At 40.1% G+C, this 22,606-nt stretch overlaps 2 protein-coding genes across 3 annotated transcripts; one reads left to right on the top strand and one right to left on the bottom strand.

The window, feature by feature from the left end:
* The first annotated feature begins 1,369 nt into the window (after positions 1 to 1,369).
* LOC112146755 (pleckstrin homology domain-containing family F member 1) lies at positions 1,370 to 3,003 on the top strand. Its single transcript, XM_024272735.2, has 2 exons — positions 1,370 to 2,023; positions 2,132 to 3,003. The coding sequence occupies exons 1-2, from the start codon at positions 1,780 to 1,782 to the stop codon at positions 2,611 to 2,613; spliced, it is 726 nt and encodes a 241-aa protein (XP_024128503.1). The 5' UTR covers positions 1,370 to 1,779; the 3' UTR covers positions 2,614 to 3,003.
* Positions 3,004 to 5,886: 2,883 nt separating this feature from the next.
* On the bottom strand, positions 5,887 to 19,923 carry LOC112145854. 2 transcript variants are annotated; one of them, XM_024271313.2, is made up of 14 exons: positions 19,387 to 19,922; positions 19,178 to 19,318; positions 16,292 to 16,410; positions 15,801 to 15,972; positions 15,604 to 15,722; positions 12,773 to 14,252; positions 12,543 to 12,647; positions 12,268 to 12,428; positions 11,864 to 11,952; positions 9,844 to 9,965; positions 9,526 to 9,706; positions 7,663 to 7,810; positions 7,514 to 7,582; positions 5,887 to 5,928 (listed from the first exon to the last, which is right to left on the bottom strand). In XM_024271313.2, exons 1-14 carry the CDS (start codon positions 19,826 to 19,828, stop codon positions 5,917 to 5,919), a joined length of 3,360 nt encoding a protein of 1,119 aa, XP_024127081.1. In that variant the 5' UTR covers positions 19,829 to 19,922; the 3' UTR covers positions 5,887 to 5,916. The 2 variants fall into 2 exon arrangements, 1 of the variants encoding a protein (XP_024127081.1); XR_002919153.2 differs by lacking the exon at positions 5,887 to 5,928 and having other exon boundaries at positions 7,663 to 7,769; positions 19,387 to 19,923.
* Positions 19,924 to 22,606: the final 2,683 nt, after the last annotated feature.

The raw sequence follows: 22,606 nt of genomic DNA, 5'->3' as shown, positions 1-22,606 counted from the left end.
CATGCGATTGGCTGATAAGAATTATCGTAGGTGTGCCTAATAAAGTGTCCAGTGAGTGTATAGCATTCATATCTGTGTCCAATTGGAATACTATTTACTACTATGAAACCGAACAATCATTTGTCAAAATGTAACTCTAATGACAATGAAGTTTAGACTCTTAGAGATGGACTTTCACAAGTAGATCAGAGGGAATCTGCCACTCTTGCCCAACTGAACTTGTGCGGAAGATGGATGTCAACTTGGAGCAATTTTCTGCCCGAACAGAAGGGAGACTGGCCTAAACAGCCCACATTCTGGCCCATTTTGAAATTCGCCTCAAAGACTCAGCCAGACCAGTGAAGGACTCAGCTAGCAGTACAAAAACAACTGCTGGCGCCTGAAATAAACTTATCTTATCGGACCCACATGTTTTCTATGACACCCTGAGATTTCATTTCTGAACAAAGTGTTCTTACAGTATCCATGACCACTTTTTCTCATAAAGGAATGTGTTGCAGCTGTGCAACTAGAGAGCAAAGCAGCAGTTTAAAGTATGGGTACCTGTGTTTAATGCTTAAAGCTTCGGGTATGTGTGTCTTTAGTCTAAGCATGGAGTCTACAGTGTTCAGGCAATGGGGAAAAACTGAAGCAAAATTTTGTTTGTGCTCTACTTTTTTTTGGAAATAAAACTTTACATTAGGGTTTACCGTTCACAGATCTTATCCGAGAATTCTGAGTATCCTGACCTGAATCTGTTGGTATCCGCTGCCAGAACTGTCTTCAGAGTCATAACTTGAACAGGTTTCTTTATGATGTTCAGTAAGAGATGCAACTATGCTGCTCTGCAAGTTTTGTGGTCTGATTTCTCTAATTAGTTCCTTCTAGCTCCACAGGGCAAAATGTGTCTGTGTTTACTTTGCCGATGCTTTACGGGAAACTTTCTGCATCGACCCAATACTGCATGTAAAAAATAAAGTAGCACAGCTGTCACCTGTCTGCCTTTGTTTCTGAGTTTGTAGATGAACCAACATCTCCTTCATTTCTTGTAAACTTTTTTTCAGATGGAACACAGATTGTTTGCAGGAGAAGTGCGTTTATACATCAAACAGAAAACACTTTCCTGATTGGAGGGGTCTCTCTCCATGTCGTCTGTGTTCAGATGTGAACCAAAGATTCAAACAGGGTAGCTGAGAGTGTGACAGTGAGTGTGATTGTGTCAGTGCATGTGTGTGTCTATGGGTGCATAATTTTGCCTGTGCTTGTGTGTGCCTACTGGGGTGTCTTTGCATGTGAACTTGGGTGTCTTTGCATGTGTGTATGTGTGTCTGTACATGCGCACTTGTGTCTTTTCATGTAAACTTGTGTGTCTTTGCATGTGTACGTGTCTTTGCATGTGTACTGGAGTCTTTGCAAGTGTGCTTGTGTGTCTTTGCATGTGTGGGGGTGTGTGTGTAAGTGTGTGTTTGTGCATGTTCTAATGAAACTGCAGGAAACTTAACATTTCTTTGTGGCCTAAACATTTCTTTATTATTCTAATAACTTGCATGAAAGTGTTATTAATAATCTGAGCTTTTAATATAAGAAAATATTCATTTTCACTTTGTTGGTTAAAAGTCTTGTTTTGATGCTTCAGAGCTTCAGGGCAAATTAAAATCAGGCCACATAGCTCCTCCCGCAACTCTTTTTGCGCAACATCTGCTACCTGGAATCTCCCTCAGGCTGTTTGTAGAGTATAAAAGACGAGTATAAAAGACAGACGTCTCTACTGAGCTGCATTAGTCCTGACACCAGAGCATCATGGATCAACTGGTATCTGAGAATGAGAACCGCAGACGTATTGCGTTACTGGACAACTCCTTCAGTCCACCCAAGCAGCCCCTGCTCCAGCCGGGTCGGGTTCTGTTAGGAATGGGCAGCCTGACGAAGCAGTGCCGGAAGAAGTGGAAGCTCAAAGCCTTCTTCCTCTTCAACGATGTGCTGGTGTACGGCAGCATCCTTGTGAAAGACCGCTGGTTCAAGAAGCAGAAGATTATCCCTTTAGGTGAGCAACTAAGAGGGAATGAAAAGCAGTAGTGCAGCCGTTCAAATGTTGCCAAAAGATTTCTGCTTGACGAGTTGCATGTTTTTATGAATTGTTCTGTCTTTTCAGGGGACATCAAGATGGAGGACTTGGAGGACAGTGAGGAAGTCAAGCACCAGTGGCTGATCTGTTCTCCCAAAAAGTCTTTCTACGTGTCCGCCACTTCGCTGGAGGAGAAGAAGGCCTGGATGGAGCACATTGAGGAGTGTCGCAGGAACCTGCTGCAGGGCGGGGGCTGCACACCAGGCTCCACATTTGCCCCCACCTGGATCCCAGACCACATCTCCCAAAGATGCATGCGCTGCTTCACAATCTTCTCCATCTCCAAGCGCAAACATCACTGCAGGAGCTGTGGCTTCTTGGTTTGCAACCAGTGCTCCAAGACGCGAGCCGTCATCGATAATCTTCACCCCAGTAAAGAGGTGAGGGTCTGCAAACTCTGCAACAAACTGGGAGAAGAGGACAACCGACGTCGGAGAGGAGACAGTGCTGGACAGGAGAGCCTTAAAAGCGAGGAGTCATCCTCATCCAGTGATGAAGAAAAAATATAAGACTGTTTTTAGTGAATCCTGCACTTTGGAGCCCAGAAGAAATGCATAAATTGCACAAAGTTTGATAAAAATCTTGACATACTGTGATTACATGTGTATTGTATTGCCATTTTTGTATTTCTTTCTCTGCATATCAACACATGCACTGTTTATTGGCTGCTGCTCTCTGGTGGGAGGAGCTAGAAAGAAACCATAATCAATCTTAAAGACAAAAGTTAAAAAACAAAAATAAAAGGATGGAAATCCTTGAAGAAAAACATGTAGAAATTATGTGTAAATATGTTGTTTTTATTCAAGTATTTCTTTTTCAGATTGTATGAAAGTAACATTTTTAACTTTGTTGTTTTAGAGACTATGTTGTATTCACTGTGACTAATCTGCTGCTCTTCAATCCATGTTCAATAAAAACTTTATTCTATTATCATTTTCTCATCTTTATTTAAAGCAAAATATAAAAAGTGTTGTTAGTCATCAAACATAAGGATGACTGATTGTTTTAAACTTAAGTTAAAAGATGATTCTGAAAAACAAGTTGCAGCTAAAGAATTTTTGATAGATTGCAATAAAAAATGAAAGTATCACATTAAAAAAATGCTTATTTTAGAATATTTAGCACATATTTTTCACGAGAATTATATTCTTGAAGGAACTAGATGATAAAGTCGAGAAGGGTTAGATTTCCCTAAACTTGATTTCTTGTACTTCTTGAAGTTGAGTTTTTTTTACTGATGAATAACTAATATTCATTCATCAAGACTAATGAAGTCACTTGGATGAGCGATAAAACGTTTTAAGGAAGAAGACTTAAAACCTATTCGCTGTGACTCAACTTCAAGACAAAGCCATCATAATCGAGAACCTTCAGAAGCATCATGATTAATCCTCTACAAAAATAGATTTTTTTCCCCCCAATTTCTCCACTTTTTGTGCTTCTAATTAGAACTTCAGCCTTTAAAAGCACTTACAATGTGAAGTACAGCTAAATCACTGTGGTATATTGTGAAAAACAAATCAAAGCTTGTTGGAAAAACTTGCAGCATTTATGGACTTTATTTTGCATAAAACAGTTTCAAATAGACTAAACCAAGACTGAACGAGTTATTAAAGGACTGCTTTATCATAAAAAACATTTGATTCCATGTTGGAATGTATTTTGCTTTTAATGATCAGAAAAAAGAAAAGTTCTTTTTAGGATTTTGTAACAATATTTTCTGTAAATAAACAGAAATATTTCCTGAAACTCCAGTCATTTCTGTTCAGGTGCCAAAGCTGCCAGTTCTGTCTGAAGGAAGGAGGAAATGCAAGGTGATAGTGTGCAGAGTTTGGCTCTTTGTCCACTTTCTTCATCCGTCTGGACTTTTTCCACGTTTGCATTCATCTGCATTGCTGTGATTTAACACTAGAGGGTGCTGTTGGACACCTTAGAAGAAGAGGAGCAGTAAAAGCAAAGGTCTGGATCCTTTAGCAAACAGCCAAAGGCCTTAGATTTCATATTCCCTGAAAGGAAGGTTATGCTTGATTGGGATACAATTAACATTGACGCAGTGAACACCTTTTCATGCATTCATCAGTGTCGAATTTAATCCCAAGTGGATCATCACTGCCCAACTATGGGTCTCCCTGTTAAGATACAGGGTTGTGAGGAAGAGCAACAAATCACCTGTCCTATGGATTTAAATGTTCATCTAAGAATAATTTATTGGCATCCACAAAGCAAAAGTCCAACACAACGCCCTCATTGTCTTAAAGGGGTTTCTTTACATTTCCTGATGGATTGAGGCATTTCTGATTAGTGACTCTATATTCACTTCTACACTGGAAAGAATCCATATTCCTCTGACATGACCTTCATGTTTAAGTTAGATTTGTAGCTAAACTCAACAAATCAAAGCTTCTTGCAAAAAGGAGAACAATGTTGACATCTGGTGGTCAAACAACAAATTAAAAATCAATTTTCTTCTAAAGAAGTTGCAAATTATTTTTTGTAATTACTTAAACATTTTTGATTATATATGCATCATACTACTTATTTATACACGTAAATAGTAAATTCCGTTCAAAATAACAGATACTATAACCATTGATGCTTTCCTGCTGAGGAAAACTACACAATGCTGACTAAAATGATCCTAAATCCTCAAACGTTTCCCACTAAACTTTAGGTTGTTGCTCAATATAAATCAGTATGACACTAATAAACCAGGTTGAACAAAAACAATGGAAGTTTCAAATTCATATTGTGCCGTTTTCATCATGCAGAGTTTAGAAGCAGCAAATCTGCAAAACCAAGTTTATGAAGGAAATGATTTTAGTGGAAGCAGTACAAAAATTCAGAATTTATATTAAAAAAGGCAGGTATTGGGTGAAACAAGAGCCCCTGATAATGCTGCAAAATATTTAATTTCATGGTGTGTACTTGTGGTTTTTTCACATTTAAAAATGGGGCCTTAAAGTACCACTATGTAGAAAACAACTGCATAAGTGAGGACCATTCATTCATTCATTCATTCATTCATTCATTGGTCAGTTTACTGATGGTTCATCAGCCAGAAATCAAACAAACTACAGTAACGTAATCTGAACCAAACTTGGTCTTCAGCAGATTTAGTTAAAGTAACTGAGGTCAGTTCTGACGCCACAAACAATTTACAAAAAAATAAAGCTCACTGATCAACATAAAAATAGGATAATTAAGGAAAACGAGTGTTGAACAAAATGCTTCAGAGTTCCAGCTTGATAATCATTTTTGTGGCAGACATCACCATCAGAATACTGAGTTAGACATGTCTGCAATGAGCACAATGAAACATTTAAAAAGAGTTTAGGGCAATTCTTCAATATATGCAAAAAGATCTTCAAACATTTGAGTTCTGCATTTCTGTTGAGCTTTCCTCAAAAACTTGTAAAGAAGAAAACTTGGAACTAAATAGTTTTGTCATCAGTCCAGACTCGAGTTAACTTGATGACTTTAGTGTCACGTTTTTTCAGAAAAGTCACCCACAGTAATAAATCCCTCATTTCAACAGAGCATCTTCCTAAATCTAACTTAGAGGAATTTTTTTAGCACGATTTTAATCACGTGACTCAGATGTTTGGAGTCTCTTTAATTCTGCTCTAAATTTTAAACTTGAACTGAAAAACATTTGAAAATAACTTTTAGTAAGTCAAAAGGCTGTGTAGCTGAACATTACATGATTTTATTTAGTCTTTAATACCAAGTGGTTTACTTCCGAGACCGTTTTGCTCTGGTTCTCACACTTACAGAAACTGAAACATTTGTGTAAAAGTGTCTTTATTCACGGATCACTGTTGGGCCTGCAAGGAAAGAAGAACAAGCTGTGATTCAGGAGATTCAACCACAAACATTTTTACATTTGGTCTTCAACATTCTTTGATGTCTGCTTTCCTCTCCCCGCTCACCCTGTCAGATGCCAACCAGAGCAGACTTTAGCTTTTAACCTTTTCAGGTAGCCATGCTAGTTCTGACTTTTCAAAATAAAAGGAAAATTTACATAAAGACACATTTAGCTAATTTCTCATATTATTTAAATACATTGCCAACAATTTTCTGCAAAGTTCAGCTTTACAACACCATGTTCATTTTGATTAATCTGTAATAATGCTTCATCTTACATAATAATTGTGTAGCCATTCCCCTAAATTAAAAACTGTTTTTCAGCTACTTTCAGTCCCATTAATTAGATTTCCTTCTGTTTTATTTAAGTGTAAAGTACTAATCAGGTAATTTTCAGTTTAAAACTTTTCAGAGAGTTTAGTACTTATCTTGTAGAATTAAAGCCATATGCATAATTTCCAGGAAATGTCAGTTTACCTTCATTTGGTGAAAACTTAAATCCTGGTAGGTTCGAGTTGTTTCTATTAAATTTAATTTTTTCAGGATTTTGTTAAGCTAACAAATCTCATTTCAACATTGCCCAGCTTCTAATCTTAACCAGACATTCACTTCATTTTTTAATGCTCTTTCACAGTTATTAAAAAATAAATGTAAAAACACAAACAAAAACACATTGCTTTTGATACATTTGAGATAAATTTCTCATACACATTTAACTATGGTCGGGTTGATACATTTGATAAACTGATCTTAATAGACCAATAATCAAATCCATAAAGGTAGAGGTTAACCCGACACATGTTGCTAAAGTCCGCTAGCTTGATGCCAACTTATAATGGGATTTCCCATAGGACGGCTAATGCTAACGCTCTGTGGATCTAAACATACATTGCTTATATGCTTAACATTTATATACTTAAAGTTTTAATTTTCCAAACTTTTAATTAAACATTTTTTAATCAACTATTTGTGGTCTAAGAATTGTTTTGGCTTATACTTTCTTCTTCTGGTCCAATGCTATAGCATCATCGCCACCTAGTGGCCAAACTGAAACACTTAACACTGTATGCTAATAATGTCATAATTTCACTAATAAATTTCACAGTATGTGAAATACTGTAAAATTCCTAAAGAAATCTCTTAAATGTGTTGAAAAATGTAAACTCATAATTAAAAGGAGTGGATTAAAGAATCGATCCAGGCTCCGGTGAATCAAATTGAATCTGGAGATTGATGATACCAGCCCAACTTTTTAACAGCTAACTTGGCTTATTTGAGCCCCTCCATTACCTGTAATTTTTCTAAAATAAACTGTAAATTCTTTATCAAAAATGTTTAAGTTCAAAGCATTAAGACAAAAGGCAAAAAGAAACTCAAATGTGGGTAGACTTGTATGGAAAATAAACCCACAGGTGGATATTTCTTAACTGTAATATTTCAAAGAATAGTGTGAGGAAGACTTCAGGAGAAGATGAAAACGTGTATTCGTGAGGATCTCATCTTTGATCCTGCACAAACATCAGGAGATTTCCTCTCTGATCTTACCTGGTTGCAGCTCAGACTGCAGTCACCTGAAGCAGCAGAGCACACTTCTGTCGTACATAAGAAGTAAACCTGAGGGGGGGTAGAAACACTGAAATGACTGGACATGGATGTGAAACTTGACAGTACAATCACAGTAAACGCAGAAGCACCTCTGGGTCCTCCAGCAAAGCAAGCCTCCTCTGAGCAGAGTGGGAGGAGCTTCCCATGGGCAGCGAGGGGAGGACGGTGATTTTCATCCTCTTAATGTGGCGGGAGTCTGGGGAAGGAAGCAGCTGCGAAATTCCCTGTTTGGGACAACTGGATGACAACAGCATTCCCATTGACTACTGAGAATCTTAGGAATGGGCTGCACAAACACACATTTACAAAACATCAACACTTAGCACAACCCCTCATTTAGAAAGATTTAGGTGTAAATGGAACTCCTACCCAAATTAATTCAGTTAAACTTTCTAATCCCAACTTTATTTTTAAGATTTTTTCTTTATCACAAGCTACTCAAGTTCTAAACTGATCAGATGGCTCAGTAAAAGCATGTGGTGCCACTGGCCCCACCTCGAAACGTTTGACAGCTTCTCCTGAGCCCGCTTTCAGTGAGAGCGGTATGGACTTGAACAAGCTCACTCATGATTGGATATCGTAGTTCCTCTAAAAACGTGACTCAGACCTACTCGACCAATCACCGTCGACTGGTTTCAAAATGGCGGCGGCCATATCAGGAAGCCATGGTGAATGCTTTGGCCTAATTTTGTGAGGGCCGGAGGGAAGACATTTATGGCTCTATATGTCAATCCCTCGCTTTGTCCAGTGATTAATTAAAGTCTATAAAATGCACATATACGTGTGTTTATATAGACTTTCTATAGGAATTGGTGGCCTTAAAAGCCTGTTTCCAAACCAAGAGTGAGTGTAGTGTAACAGCTTCTGAGTGTAAATGGAGATGATCAGTAAACAGGAGTTAATTCTACACTGACATGTGTAAAGCTCTCAGGGTTCTCTAAACTATCCTTAATAATCCACTCATGTTGAAACTGACTTGCTGCCACATTCTAATGGCAGCTCTAAAGTGTGTCGTCATAAAGGCTCATGCTTGAGATGTTAGCTGCAGTCTGGAAAATCTGGCATTAAACTCAGTTTGTAAATAGTGAAATACATTGGTAGAGAGATTACTTCGATGCTTCGAAGCCTTCACACTATAGAGATTCTCCTGCACCTTTCCGTACGTTTTTTGGCATGTAAAAACTCACTTTCAGCAATCTTGATATCAAAACGTTCAGCTTGTTCAGGACATTACTGCTTGTATTTTTGGTAATCACAAATTATAGTTTTTGAAATATTGAGCAAAATATTCCACATAGGAAATTAATGAGGAATTGCTCAAATCCCTAAAAAAAATATTTTCAAACTTGTGAACTTCCACATATACTTTCAGATAGACACCATTCAAACTAAAATGTTCACCAACTACTAGTTTTTTTTTGTTTTTTTTTTTGAGTAATTTTGAGTGTAGCTTTTATTTTAGGAACGTGCTAGCTGTTTTTGGCAAATTGTGACATTTTCCAAGTTTGCAGGCTAATTTAGAGCTTAGAATTATGCTAGCTGTTATGGGAAAGTTTGACATTTTTCCTTTTTTGTGGCTTTTTGTGGCATTTATCCAATCAGATTCAGCATCTTCAGCAGCCACATTCAGCCTTCACACTAGTATTATCGCAGGTTATGCTATATATCTAGTTGAAGAAGTAATTTTCCTCATAAGAAGTGCAGTGTAGACCATCAGCTTCATTACTTGTTGAAACAATTTGCTGCATTCCTTTTGCATCATAGCCATTTCTTTAAAACGTCACTTCATTAAGTGTCTGGCTCATTTTCCCCGCTGTAAATATTCCTTTTCTACTCATCCATTAAGGTCAAAAGCAGAGAACGCCATCTCTGAAGCTGCAGGTATGACCAAACATCTGCCTCAAAAACCAAACAACCTAAAATAACATTTTAACGTTTCCTGATGAGCATACCCGTCGTATAAGAGCATCCAGCTGAGATATGGAGCCAGGGTGTAAGCCAAACAGGAGTGAACCAACAGCAGCATGCTGGGTTCTGACGGTTCCAGCAGGCTCAGCTCGGCATAAACCGGCTTACTCAGCACGAGGCTCAGAGGGAGGCGAGCTTCAGGGTAGAAGCTCGTGAAAGATTCATCTGCGGAGATACAATCATTTCATTTTTTCTTCCAATAGTCAGGTTAGTTTATGAAAAATGTTTCACTTATTCAACAAGTTTAACATTTTTATAAAAATGTTAAGTGAAGTCAGTAAAAAGCAACATTATAGAAGAACCTGTTGCAAGTTTCAGCAACACGGTGACAGGAGGAGGAGGGGTCTGAAGTGGAGGCTCATCCATCATGTGGAACCTCACTTCACCTGGAGTGTAGGGGGAGGAGCTACATCCCACCGTCATCCTGCAGACATTTGTGCTTGAGAAAATCAGTCCAATAAAAATATAAATAGAAACAGCACAAGTACAGAAGCAGAAAACAGCCTGCCCTATTCCTCCCCCCACCCATATATGATAAGATAATATACTGTAGCGTCCCGCTCTCCCTTTCCTGCACTGACAAGCATAGACTTTACCAGTTTAAACAGCTTAAGAAACATTCCACAAAAGTTTTTAATTCAGTGGATCTACTCTCCTTAAATGCCTTAATTTTGTCTCATACACCGTCTCTTCTCCCTTTACACCCCTAAAACCCCCAGAACAAAGAGGTTGAATGACAGAAGTCAGAGTAGATGAGCATCAATGCATGGTGCGTTCACTGAACTCCGGAAATTAGTGGACCAAAACAGCCTCTCAGCCCACTCAGTCCGCTACGATACTTTTGTCATTTTTATACAATCGGCAGCAAAACGAAGCAGTTTTTCAGAAAAAAAAAATGTTGATTCTATGAAACCAATATTTCCTATATGGATCAGTTAGTCTGGTCAACGTTTTCTCTGATAAACTGCTTTGCTTTGCTGTGGATGCTTGGAGGTCAGTAAACGCACCAGGCAGAAACGCTCCACGGCCTGGAGTTCTGTGATTTAACCTGCTGTCTGCTTTAAGAACGCCGCGTCCATGAGTGTCTCTGCCTGTTAAACACCAGAAGAACTGATCCATTTATAACTGATTAAGTGTATCAACATTTTTTCTGAAAAACTGCTGAGTGCACATTCATAAACCGACATGCAGTACGTTCTTGAACGCACTACACTCGGCCAGTGAGTAAGCACCTTGAACCGGGTTGAACATTCAGCGCACACTCAGGGTGTGACCAATTTGTGCAGAGTGCTCAAGACCAGGACTTAAAGACTTGCGTAGACCAGGAATTCTGGTGTTTGCATTGATTTTTCATTGAAGGTGTCCGATTGCGAGGCCGGTGTGTAAGCAGCTACACACACACACACGTGCACCTGCATAGAAAGCTGTCAAATCAATTTTTTAATTTTCTGCATCGAACATGTTGACGAGTTTGAACCCGATTACTGTTTCTCGAAGAATCAATGCATCCTTAAAAAAAAAAAAAAAAAAAAAAAAAAAAAAAAAACTTAGTGGAGTGTTTTCTTCTGCTTCCGCCGAGTCTCAGTGCAGGAAAGGGAGAGGGATGCTACAGTGTAGTCTTTATTATCTGGTCGATAAGGACAGAGGATTATAGTGAGAAAACGATAAAAACAGAGTAGGGGAGGTCGTTTTCAGCATCCGTTTAAAAGAAAACAGAAGATCTTTGCTTCAACTTGTCAAAGAAAACAACTCTTCAAGATTCATAGCGGTCTCTACTGTATGGTGTAATAAAGTAGCTGGTATTCTAATGGTAAATAACTTAAGCTCCAATGAAAAAAAGAAACAAAATAAAAACTTTAAATCCAGAGAGGCAGCAAAAGTTAGATTTAGAGCTCCACATCTCAATCATGATGTGATGATTAGTCCCTAAAAATAATCTATTAGTACTTTAAAGTCATAGTTTGCATGTGTTGTGAGGTAAACATGGCTGGCAGAACAAAACTAGACATTTCCAAATCCCTTTTAAAGACCTAAATTTTGCCTTTAAAAGACAAAAAAAAAACATGAAGTTTATTTCCCTTTAACTAAACATGGAGCTTCAGAGTTGTTTTATTATGGTTGGTAATTTAAACAAAAATGCACTTTCATAAATGAGAAGAGTTAACCAGGAAACTGATCATTGCAAAGCCGTTTAAGTTAAAAATAAAAAGGTGGTGATGAAAGTTCACGCGTCCCTTCAACCAAAACGCTCAGTCTGCACGCTGACATGTTTGAACTTGATGACCTCACATTTAAACACTTCTGTGAAAGAAATGAACCCACCTCACAGGAGATTTCTCTGCAGCCTTGCCTTCCTTAGATGACTCCATGCCGTGGACTTTCAGAAGATGAACCACTGTGTGACCGAGCATCTGAAAAGACACAAGCCATGAGACAAAGGGTTAAAGCTTCTCAGAAAACCAGAATATGCATCCTTAAGTAAAAACGGCTCATTTGTGTCGACTGGCAACTCAAAGAAAGCCACCATCAGATGATGGCCGTAATGGCAGAAAGGGAGGCGTAAAAAAAAACAAAAAAAAAAACAGTCTGCTGTCATACAGAGCTGATGGTTAAAGAACAGCAGCTGCAGCTCGGATGACTGAGAAGACTGAAACAATCTTTAGCTTGACAGGAAAACTGAACAACCACCGTTTCAACACATTACAGAAATGTCTGACATGTCTTACGTGCTTTTTCACTCCACAGCCGTCCAGAGGAACGATGTAGATACCCAGATCGGAGGTCAGTCTCTGCGGCGAGCAGGACGTGTTGTGTCCAGCAGACAGCAGCGAGGGCTCCAGAACAAAATCAGGAACCGCAAAGACAAAATACTGCTCTGGAGTGCCGTCTGTTGATTTCAAAATCAGAAAAACAAAAGGCCACTTTTAAATTACAAAGCTTTGATCTCAAACATAATAAAATACCCCAAGTCTGGGTAACGTATTGGCTGTTAATGGCTCACCCTTTAAAATGTGTGAGCAGCAGCTTAGGTGAGTGCAGTCCATCAGGAGTCCAAAGGCACAAAGTGGGACAGCAGGAGAGTATGGATTGGTTCTGAGAAGATAGTCTGAGAACCAGAAAGGAAGAAAGAAATTCTGTACAGATCAGAATAATGACCAGAACTTCCCTCGCTCCTGAAATCAGAAAGCTTTTCCTCTCGTTGAAGAACATTAAAGATCCAAAGACATGTACCTCTCATTAGGTTATACTCCTTTTCTCTGGTGTATCCACTGGGCTGTCCTAGTGGATGTCGGTTCATATAATAGCTTTGTAAGGCATTGTGCGGCGCCAGAGGAGCGCTGGGAATCCTCCTGTCAGATGAAGGAGAAAATATCCAACCATAGTCGGCGCTTGAGGCAAAGGGAGATCCAGATGGATCTTTACTGCCAGGTGAATACAGTCCCTGGATGTATTTGGACACTTGAGGCTGATTTAAGTAGTAATAATAGTAAGGGAGCAACAGGGGGGCAGAAGGAGAAGAAGAGGCTGGATGTTTAGGGAAGGATGAAGCTTGTTGAAAAGGTTTTGGAGCTCCTGCAGACACGTGACTGACCGTACCAGACAAAGCTGCAGGGGGATAATAGAGATAATAGCCGTAAAAGGGGTGGTAGAAGTACTGGTAAGGGTTAGGGTGGTAGACGGAGGGGGCAGAAGACTGCTCAGGAAGAGGAACAGCAGCAAGCTTTGGTTTGGGGGGGTATCTCTGCGGGACTGGAGGCTGAGCGGCAGGAGTGACAGATGAAACGCGTCTCTCATCCAGATTTGGTTTAGAGTTGAAGTCCTCTATTTGGTCCGTGTCTGCCTGCTTAATGCGAGCATTTATGCTGCTTTTGTCATAGTATGTGTGGAAGTAAGACACGTTTGCAACCATGTGAGGATTTATCAGACCCAGTCTCCTGGCTTCTCCTCTTGCAGTGGGGGGATAGTTGTATAAATAGTATGGAAAGAAATGTGAGGAGTACGGAGGGTGAGGTTTATATTTGATGGGGATAGTGTCAGGATAGGGGGGTGTTTTGGGTGGAGAAGCATCGTAACCCTGCTGAACGTCAGAAACAGCAGGAAATCTAAAGCCGTGGGGGTTAGTGGAGAACTCCAGTCCAGAACTGGAGTCTTGAGAACCAGGAAGAGGTATTTTGGGGTGATGGTAGAAATGGTAATAAGGACTGAAGTCATGACTTGGAGAATCAGAAGTCTGGACTTGGACTTGGTAAGGAAAACCCCCAGCAGCTGCACTGGGTTTGTTTGAATCAAATACGGGAGATTCTGGTGTTTGCTTTTGATCTGGAAGTTTCTGAGTCAAATCCTTCATATGATCGCCAGACAAAAAAGGTCTGTTACTCCTGAAGGACTCGTACGCTTCTTCAGGAAAAATCTGGTGAGGATGGCGCTCCAGATTTAAATCAGAGGGAATAGGACCAAACGATGGCGGAGAAGGAGGAACGTTTGAGTGAAACGTCGGGTGGGGGTAGTAAGGGGGAGCCAAGTAGAAAGGTTGAATCCATGACATCGGCCCGAGGGACTCCAGCAGGGGTTTAGCTGGCCTCCTGCTAAACTGGGGAGAGCCATCAGCCAGTGGTTGATGGGTGAAGAGAAGACCTTCAGGCGGGGAGACGGGACAGGCCAGCGTGTAGATCCTTGGCCCCGTTTGGAGAGAAAGTGTGTATTTCCCATCCTAAAGAAAAAGAATGATTTCAGCAGCACATCAGTGGTTTGATCTACTTGACACTTTAAAGCAGTGTTCCTCATTCCAGGTCCTCGAGAGCCACCACCCTGCCTGTTTTCCAGCTCTTTGTGTACTGCTCGCTGCTGATTACCTGGACCAGGTGTGTTCATTCAATCAGAATATGGAGACATCTGACTGAACTAATCAGCAGCTAGCAGGGCTTGGAGATCTGGAAAACAGGCAGGGTGGCAGCTCTCAAGGACCTGGAATGAGGAACACTACTTTAAAGAGTAACCAAACAGGGAAGTTGGACCCACAGCCAAAATGTGAAAATCCAGTCAGAGGGGCGGGGCTGGAGAACTGGACTGTTATGACTGGAGCTGTAGATCATGAAGTGAGTCTTCTGAAACTTACATGGTTTGACCAATCACAAATTCAACTGTAAAACCTTGACCTGTACTACCTTGGGGGGGAGTTGGACATAGTCTCTCATAATCATTACTTAGATTTATAAATGTAAACTTCTGTGCTTCAGAGCAAACCCACATGAAGAGAAGTGCTTCTCCACAGCACAGTGCGGTTTACTCTCACGATGGAGGACTTTGTATCCCTCCGCTTGGAGGGTGGGATCTTAATTATATTTTGGACATCACTTCCACTACAAATGCTCCTTCAAATGGAGGGGAAGGGAAGAATTTGGATTGGCCCCAAGACCATTCTAAAGAAGGCCCAGCAGTGCCTGCATTTCCTCAGGAGAAACGACATCAACCAGGAGCTGCTGAGGACCTTCTACTGCTCAGCCATGGAGCCCATCTTGTCCTACTGCATCCCGGTGGGGGTTCCCCTCTGCACAGAAGCAGAACAGCACAGGCTCCACAGGGTGAGGAGGTCAGCAGAGAGAACCAGCAGCCACCACCCTCCCATCCCGGACTGACATCTACTGGTCATGCTACCACCCATTCAACTTACGACTACCAGTCCATCAGGACAAAAAACTTCAGGACTGAGGAAAAGCTTATTCTCTTAAGCAGTCGCGTTACTTAACACCCATTAACACAAGCACATCTCATTCAGTCAGACTCTGAACTCTTGTTGGAAACTGGACTAGCTACAACTCTTTACATTACCTCCATTCCTCACTTTTCAGTTTATAAACTGGATTTTCTGCACATCGATTCCCACCTCTCATTTTTGCACAATTGATGTCCTCTGTCTATGAGCTGCTTTAATCTCTTTTCAATTTACAATTGTAATGCCATTAAATGACTCGGATTTCCACATCTACATTTTCATTTCTTTGGTATTCCCGTCTTCATTCCAACAGCAGGTAACCCATATCACAGTTCGCCCATTTGCTCACCTTTATTGTGATGCCACAAGCGAGGAACGGCACAGCAATGACGATCTCTCCATCTTCTTTGTCCAGAGTGTAGTCGCACTGCTCAGCCAGCAGCACCAGAGGCGTCCACTCTCCCCTCACTGCGGGAGAGGAGAAAAGACCTCAAAGTGAACATTTACTTTGATTTACTGAGACTTTGGTGCCTTAAACAAATGTACCATTTATGCTCGGCTCCTCCTCGTTGAGCACTTCCTCTACTCTGACAGTCATGCCATATGGAGAGCAGCAGAGGGAGGAGGGACGCACAGCCAGGAGCTTCAGCTGAGACACCGGACAGGACACTTTGATGGGAGTTCCCTTCCAGAGCAAAGGCAGCACGTAGCGGCCTTCCTTCAGAGACACGGTTTCATGAAAGAACTTACACTTAAAAATAAACATGTTCTGTTGAAAATAGGAGTTGATGGAGAATCTCACAGCTCTCTGCTTTTTTGAGCATTAAGACGAACAAAGACAAGTTTAAGTTAAATATCTAAATGTCGTTTTATTAAGCTAATTATTGTAACCAAAATACATACATTAAAATATCTAAAATGCTGCTTTAATTTACTCATCGCAATAAAAAAAGAAGGTATGATTAGTTTTAGATTTAGTTTGAGTTAAATCCTACTTCCCTAATGTTTGTGTAGTATAATAATGAAGGGTGTCTCACCTCCAGACTGATGTGACAGGCGTCATACCGAGCCATCAGGCTGAGGTCCCTCCAGTTGGTCTGGACTGCATAACCGCAGTGTGGCGGCAGATGGAACAACGCCACGGAGGACTCGTTTGCTGAGATCAAAACAAACCTTTCAGTTTGCTCAGAAACAAAAAGACTATAGCACATTGTCTGCTTGTAGAGTTTCTAAGAAGGCAGTTTATCCATAAAAATCTTTGAGTTTTTTAACAAAGTTATGATATATCCAGATTTGATCAATCTTTCCTTAAATATTGAAATAATGAAGAATGTTCTGTTCCAATGTCTTAAAACGTTGTTTAAAATTAGGGCTGTCAGATTTGTCGCGTTAAAAACGCATTAATCTGACATGTGCTTGACGCCGACAATTTTTTTGACGCATTAATCGCGGACTTTCTCATACGTGCCTTTCCATACCGCGAGCGCGGGCGTCCCCCCTATAACTCACCGGCTGCTCTCACTCGATCACGGGCGGGTCTCCAACCACCGAGCTGCTAGCTAAAACCGGCCGGCGCTAGGACCTGGAGAGCTCCTGCACCCTAACCCAGCTCAGGTTCGCGTCCAGTACCACGTCTGGTGGTACCGGCTCGCGTCCGGCGCCGCGTCCTGAGAGCTGCGGACCCCCGACGTTCCGAACAGCAAGCGCACCGGGGGACGTTTTAAATGTTCTGGAGGTTTAAGCGTGATCCAGCCCCAGCATAGCGGTCTGTCTGCCGGCATATTCATGGCGTGAGCTCCGCTGGACACGTCGCTGCATCGAGCTGCAGCCAGAGAACGCGGCGGCAGTAACAGACTGTCAAACTATCCACAGAGTATCCCGCTTTTCTCAGTCTTTAATGTTTTAAAAAACAAAAGTTAATTGGAAATGATAAATCTCTATTTCATTTATTACTGTAGTTCAGCAGAGGAGGAAAAGATTTGGTCCTGACAAAAAATGAACATGAAAGTGTTATGGAAATGTTATTTTTGATGTTTTTTATTTTATTTTACTGAACGTTGATTGAAGTTTTGAATTTAAAATGCCCTTCACTTGCACTTGGGCTTTTGTTAGGCATTTTATGTTACAGCCTTTTATTGTTAAGAAAGTTTATCTCAATACAATGTTACAAAATAAAGTATTTCTGATGAAAACTATTAATTTGTCTTTCATGTTTTCATAATTAATGTAGAACTGCTAAATTCCACGAACCACACATTTTTTTTCCTTAAAAAAAGGCCACATGTAAATTTGAGATTAATCGCGAGTTAACTCTGGACGATAAGATTAATCGCGATTAAAAAATTTAATCGCCTGACAGCTCTAAAAAAATACATTTGGAATGCCCTCTTTAAATAATGAGGTACATATCCCTCTCCGCTCTGATCCGTCTCTGCTTAGAACACAGCTGACTAATACGGCATGCAGGATTTTGCAGGGAAATCTCTCACTGGTCTCCTGGACTTCATGGATGGAGTTCATCCTTAAATAAGTTGGATTTGCTGTAAATAAAAAAAGCTTTTTTTTTTAGTTTAATGAGTTTTCAATTGTGCTTGATGCTTGTTGTAGCAGTTATTGCAATGGGAGGAGACTGGCATGCACCGAGTTTGTTTTTACAATATGTGGTGAATTCAGTCCATTTAAATGATCCATTTATGAGGGAATTGCTCTGTAAAATAACATTTATATATAACAGGATGGTGTTAGAAACATGAGGATGGTTTTGGCAAAGGAAGACTGAATGCTCAACTCTGAGTTATATCTGCCACTACTGTTGTTATTATATAGCAATGTATGTTTAGGTCAAGGGTCGACCACCTTCAACAATAAAAGAGCCATTTGGGCTTGTTTTCTACTGATCAAAACCCAGAAGGAGTTGCATATTCTTACTTTAGCCTTTAAGAAATTTGGATTTGCATTCATGACCTTTTTTGATGGTAAATAAGAATTATTTCTATTTTTTGGCACAAACAAAAGCAAAAATAAAAAGAAACTCAAAATTTGATTTTTTTTTTACATTTGACAGAAGCTAAAATAATGTATTTTCAAAATAAAAGATGCTCTGTATCACACAGGATCATCGCAGTGCAGCTAGTAACCAATGTTGTGCACCATAAGATAATAAGTGCTTTTAACTTATAAAAGATCAAACTTTTTACCAAAGTTTTGCTTTGCATATAAAATCTGCATTCTGGAAGTAGAGTTGAGCAAACAAGAAGTCTTCAGGTCAACGTGGATGTAAAAACCTACATAGTTAATCATCTATATGCACCTCAGCCATCAATGTATACATTTAACTAATCAAAATGTAATAAATACTATTAAGTAATCCTTACTTTAAAAAAAAAAAAGCAATTTTATTTTTTTGTTCTTGTTCCCCTCTTTGTCCTCAGCAGTCTTACACTGCTGGGTTTTGTTATTTTAGTTTGGGGTTGGACCTTGATGTTTTAGTTTGTGGGCTTTGTTTGTTTGTTTTCTTTAGGTAGTTTTGGTTAAATAACCAGTAGCAGGGATCTGCTAACTGACGGTCGACATGGCTGGGTCAGCAGTCTCCATGACTATGTTTGGCCAAGTAGCCACCATGGAGAGATGAAAGAGCCACACGTGGATCTGGAGCCGCAGGTTGAAGACCCCTGGTTTAGGTCAATCGAGAGTTGGCATTAGCCGTCCTATTGGAAAACCTGTTATACTTTAGCATCGAGTTAGTTTAGCACCATGTGTTAAATTGATCTCTACCTTTAAGGATTGATTATTCATCTACTAAGCTTAGATCGATTCAGAGATTTTATCAATGCAGCCCAAACAAATAGAGAAAAATGTTAAAATAAAGACGAATAAATTAATTCCTACAAATGAGAATGGAGTTTTCTCCCTGATTGTCTGACCTCGGTCCAGGAATAACTGCACAGCCCGCCTCCTCCTGACAGTGAGGGTCATGGCCTCCTCTCCACACTCCACAACCGGCATCAGCTTCTGCCAGCTCTCCTCCTGACCTCTGACCCTGGCCGGGGTTCCCCGAGTTTTTCCTGAAAGATTGAATCAAGTTCCTACTTTTTTCTGAGGTGTAGGTCTAAGCTGCCTCAGCAGAACCCACCTGAACCAGCAGAGTCGGACTGATAACCCCGCTGCTGGAAGGTCTGCTCCAGCTGCCCGGAGATGTAGAACTTCCCGGGGACCACGTGACTGACGAGCCCCGCGCTGCAGTTCAGGGAGGGGGGAGTCTGCGCTGCGAACAACCACTCTCCTTCGGTGTGCCTCCTCCTGTAGCGGTTCCTGAGGAACGAGCTCCTGACAGAGGAGACCAGCTTCAGCTTAAGTTTCTGCCCCGCTCCTCCTGAGGAGGTGTTCATCATCTCCTCCGAAACACCACGCGGAGGGGCCGCGTGCAGGTCGGTGTCCGCCGCCGCCGCCCCGGGCTGGAGGCGGTGCAGAGCCTCAGGAGGAGTTAGGAAGGAGTCACACCATCCCACGGAGGTGAACGTACAAACAAAGAGGAGCAGCACTCCGAGGCTGTGCGCGTTTTGTTTCAAATGCATTTTAATCCACGTTTTTCTCTCTATCTATGCATCAAAACACTGGGACCGAATGACGCGCGGAGGAATTTTTGTAGACTTCCTGTCGCCGCACCTGTCACTTAATTGGGCCTAATCAATTGCACATGCGCAGTCAGCACTAGGCGACAGAACACGTTTCAAACTGTTTTATGTCTTTTACAATTAAATCTCACTAAAATAAACAATAAAAGTTTTTTTTCCCAAACTAAAATTAATCTAATACATATAAAAATGTATATAAACAACAACAAAATATATATTTTTTTCATCTTTGAGAATAATATTTAATTACTGTGAGCCCTATTATGAACTATATTTCCATCCATCATGTATTTACAATATTATTTTGCCAAATGAGTCAATAAACAAATGTATCTTTTTTTAAAATGTGTCTCTTCTTATTATCTCTTTCTGAAACAGAGAACTGCTCTGAACTAAATGTTCAATCCAAATATGACTTCGTAAAAAAATCATATTTAAAGAGGACATATGAATACAACTGTCTTTTTTTTTTTTTTACATTTTTGAAACCGCAATCCACTTATTCTGGAATCAAACACAAGGAAAATGTTTGCTTAATCTTTTCATTTTCATGCTGCAAGTTTTATTTTATTTTTTATATTTTTTTCATATTGCTTTAAGATTTTATGAACACAAAATGTTCAAGTATTCATATGCACAAGCTACTTTATAAAATGTTTTAAAAGTCAGTCCTTTTGTAGCACACTTGTTAATGCAGGTATATACAAATCATACAATTTTTGTTACATTTTGTGTGAAATGTTCATTTAAAAATAGGGTACATAAAGTCATATGGTTACCAAGGTGAGAATTGGTTTAGTCAACGCCTTTGGTGCATGGGAAGTTAATTGCCAAGTACCAAAACGCCATAGAGATGGATGGAAACAGGTCAAAGCCAATTTAGAGGAAAAAAAAGGAACTGGATGAGATAAAGAAAACTTTATGAGATGCATGTTTTTTTAGTGCTACTTGCCAAAACAATGTGGATGACCAAACTTTTTTTTTGTTCCCTCAGAGGAGATTTTGGAAACAGAGGCTTCAGATCAACATGAAAAAATTATTTTTAAGATGTTTAGGTTGTGGGATTTTGGTTAAAAATGTTCTAATCATAATTAAAACACTACTGAAAATGTTTTTTGATTAAAAAATGTCATAGGGGGACTTTATGAATGTTTAACTGCAAAGAGAAGTTTTTTTATTTATTTAGAGGAAATTCAATATAAAAGGAAAAATCACAAACAATTTTGAAATTTGATGATTTCATTGTGATAATAATTTCCTAAATTCCAAAATACATTTTATTTTCCATAATTTCATCTCATATCTTTTGTTATGCTGCAAAACATGTCCTAAAGAATCATAGTAAAAATACCCAAAACTACAGTTCTTAAAGTGAATGTATACTCAAGTGTATTTCAGATTTTTCTGTTTTTTTAATAATTTTGTTCCTTGTTTATCTGAATCTTGCTCCTCTTTTTTTTCCTCTTTGTGTCCAACACACTGTGACATTTTCTCACAGGAGTGATGCTCAAAGTGAAAACATTTGAAGATTGGTATGAAAAGTTGCAGGAGGGGCAAAACAGGACAGAGTTACCAGACTTTGTAAGTGTGTGAGCGTAGCAGACTGCAACCCCACATCCTTGACTTGTACTTGCACCCTCAGAGATTATCAGTCACCCAAGCTAGTCCCCTGTCTCCTGACCGCCGGTCAGCGTGGTACATGCTGTGCTTTAAAACACAACATCTGCATTCCTTCCATCCTCAGACCTCCTCCTTCAGCAGCACAGGACAAACACAGCTTCGCTTAAAAGAAAAACCTGATTCTGCCAGGGAAACGTTGGAGATTTTATCCATGTTGTTTGGTCAAAACTTGGTCTAACGCCACGACTCTGTGAGTCAGTGAACAAAAATGCTCCCTAGAGTGGGCAGGCATTGACACGCGTGACAAAAGTTCATTGGTTTTCAGTCTTTTCTCCATCTTGACAGCATCTGAAGAGAATCACATACCAAGTGAGCAAAGCACAATCGTTCACAGGACCCTGAAAGGTTTCATGTCAAACTCAGTGGTTAGTTTTTCTTCAAAACTGGTGCAAATCCAAAAAAAGTTACAGCTGATGTCAGGAAAGCTTTGCTGGGGTAAGAGCGCCCCCTACTGGAAGACCATATCATTGCATGAACTGGGAAGTTTTGTGAAAATCAATCCATCCATTTTCATTTGTGTCCTGTCGGGGTCACAAGGCCTGTTCCATCTACAGTTGGGCAAAGGCAAGTACACCCTGTCGCAGGGCATTGAAATGCTCCCAAATACACACAAACACACATGCACACCTTGGGACATTTCAGAGAAAACCCATTCCAAGTATGTTTTTGGATTGTGAAAGGGAGCCGGAGTTCCCAGATAAAACCCATTTCAAACATCTTGTTTCAAACAGCATGCGTGTTTGTGTGTATTTGGGAGAATTTCTGTGCCCTGCGACAGGGTGTACTTGCCTTTGCCCAACTGTAGATAGAACAGGCCTTGTGACCCTGACAGGACACAAATGAAAATGGATGGATTGATTTTCACAAAACTTCCCAGTTCATGCAATGATATGGTCTTCCAGTAGGGGGCGCTCTTACTCCAGCAAATCTTTCCTGACATCAGCTGTAACTTTTTTTTGATTTGCACCAGTTCTGAAGAAAAACTAACCACTGAGTTTGACATGAAACCTTTCAGGGTCCTGTGAACGATTGTGCTTT

The sequence above is a fragment of the Oryzias melastigma genome, linkage group LG8 (assembly GCF_002922805.2).
Source record: "Oryzias melastigma strain HK-1 linkage group LG8, ASM292280v2, whole genome shotgun sequence".
NCBI classification, from domain to species: domain Eukaryota; kingdom Metazoa; phylum Chordata; class Actinopteri; order Beloniformes; family Adrianichthyidae; genus Oryzias; species Oryzias melastigma.
This window is presented reverse-complemented; position numbering and strand designations above follow the sequence as displayed.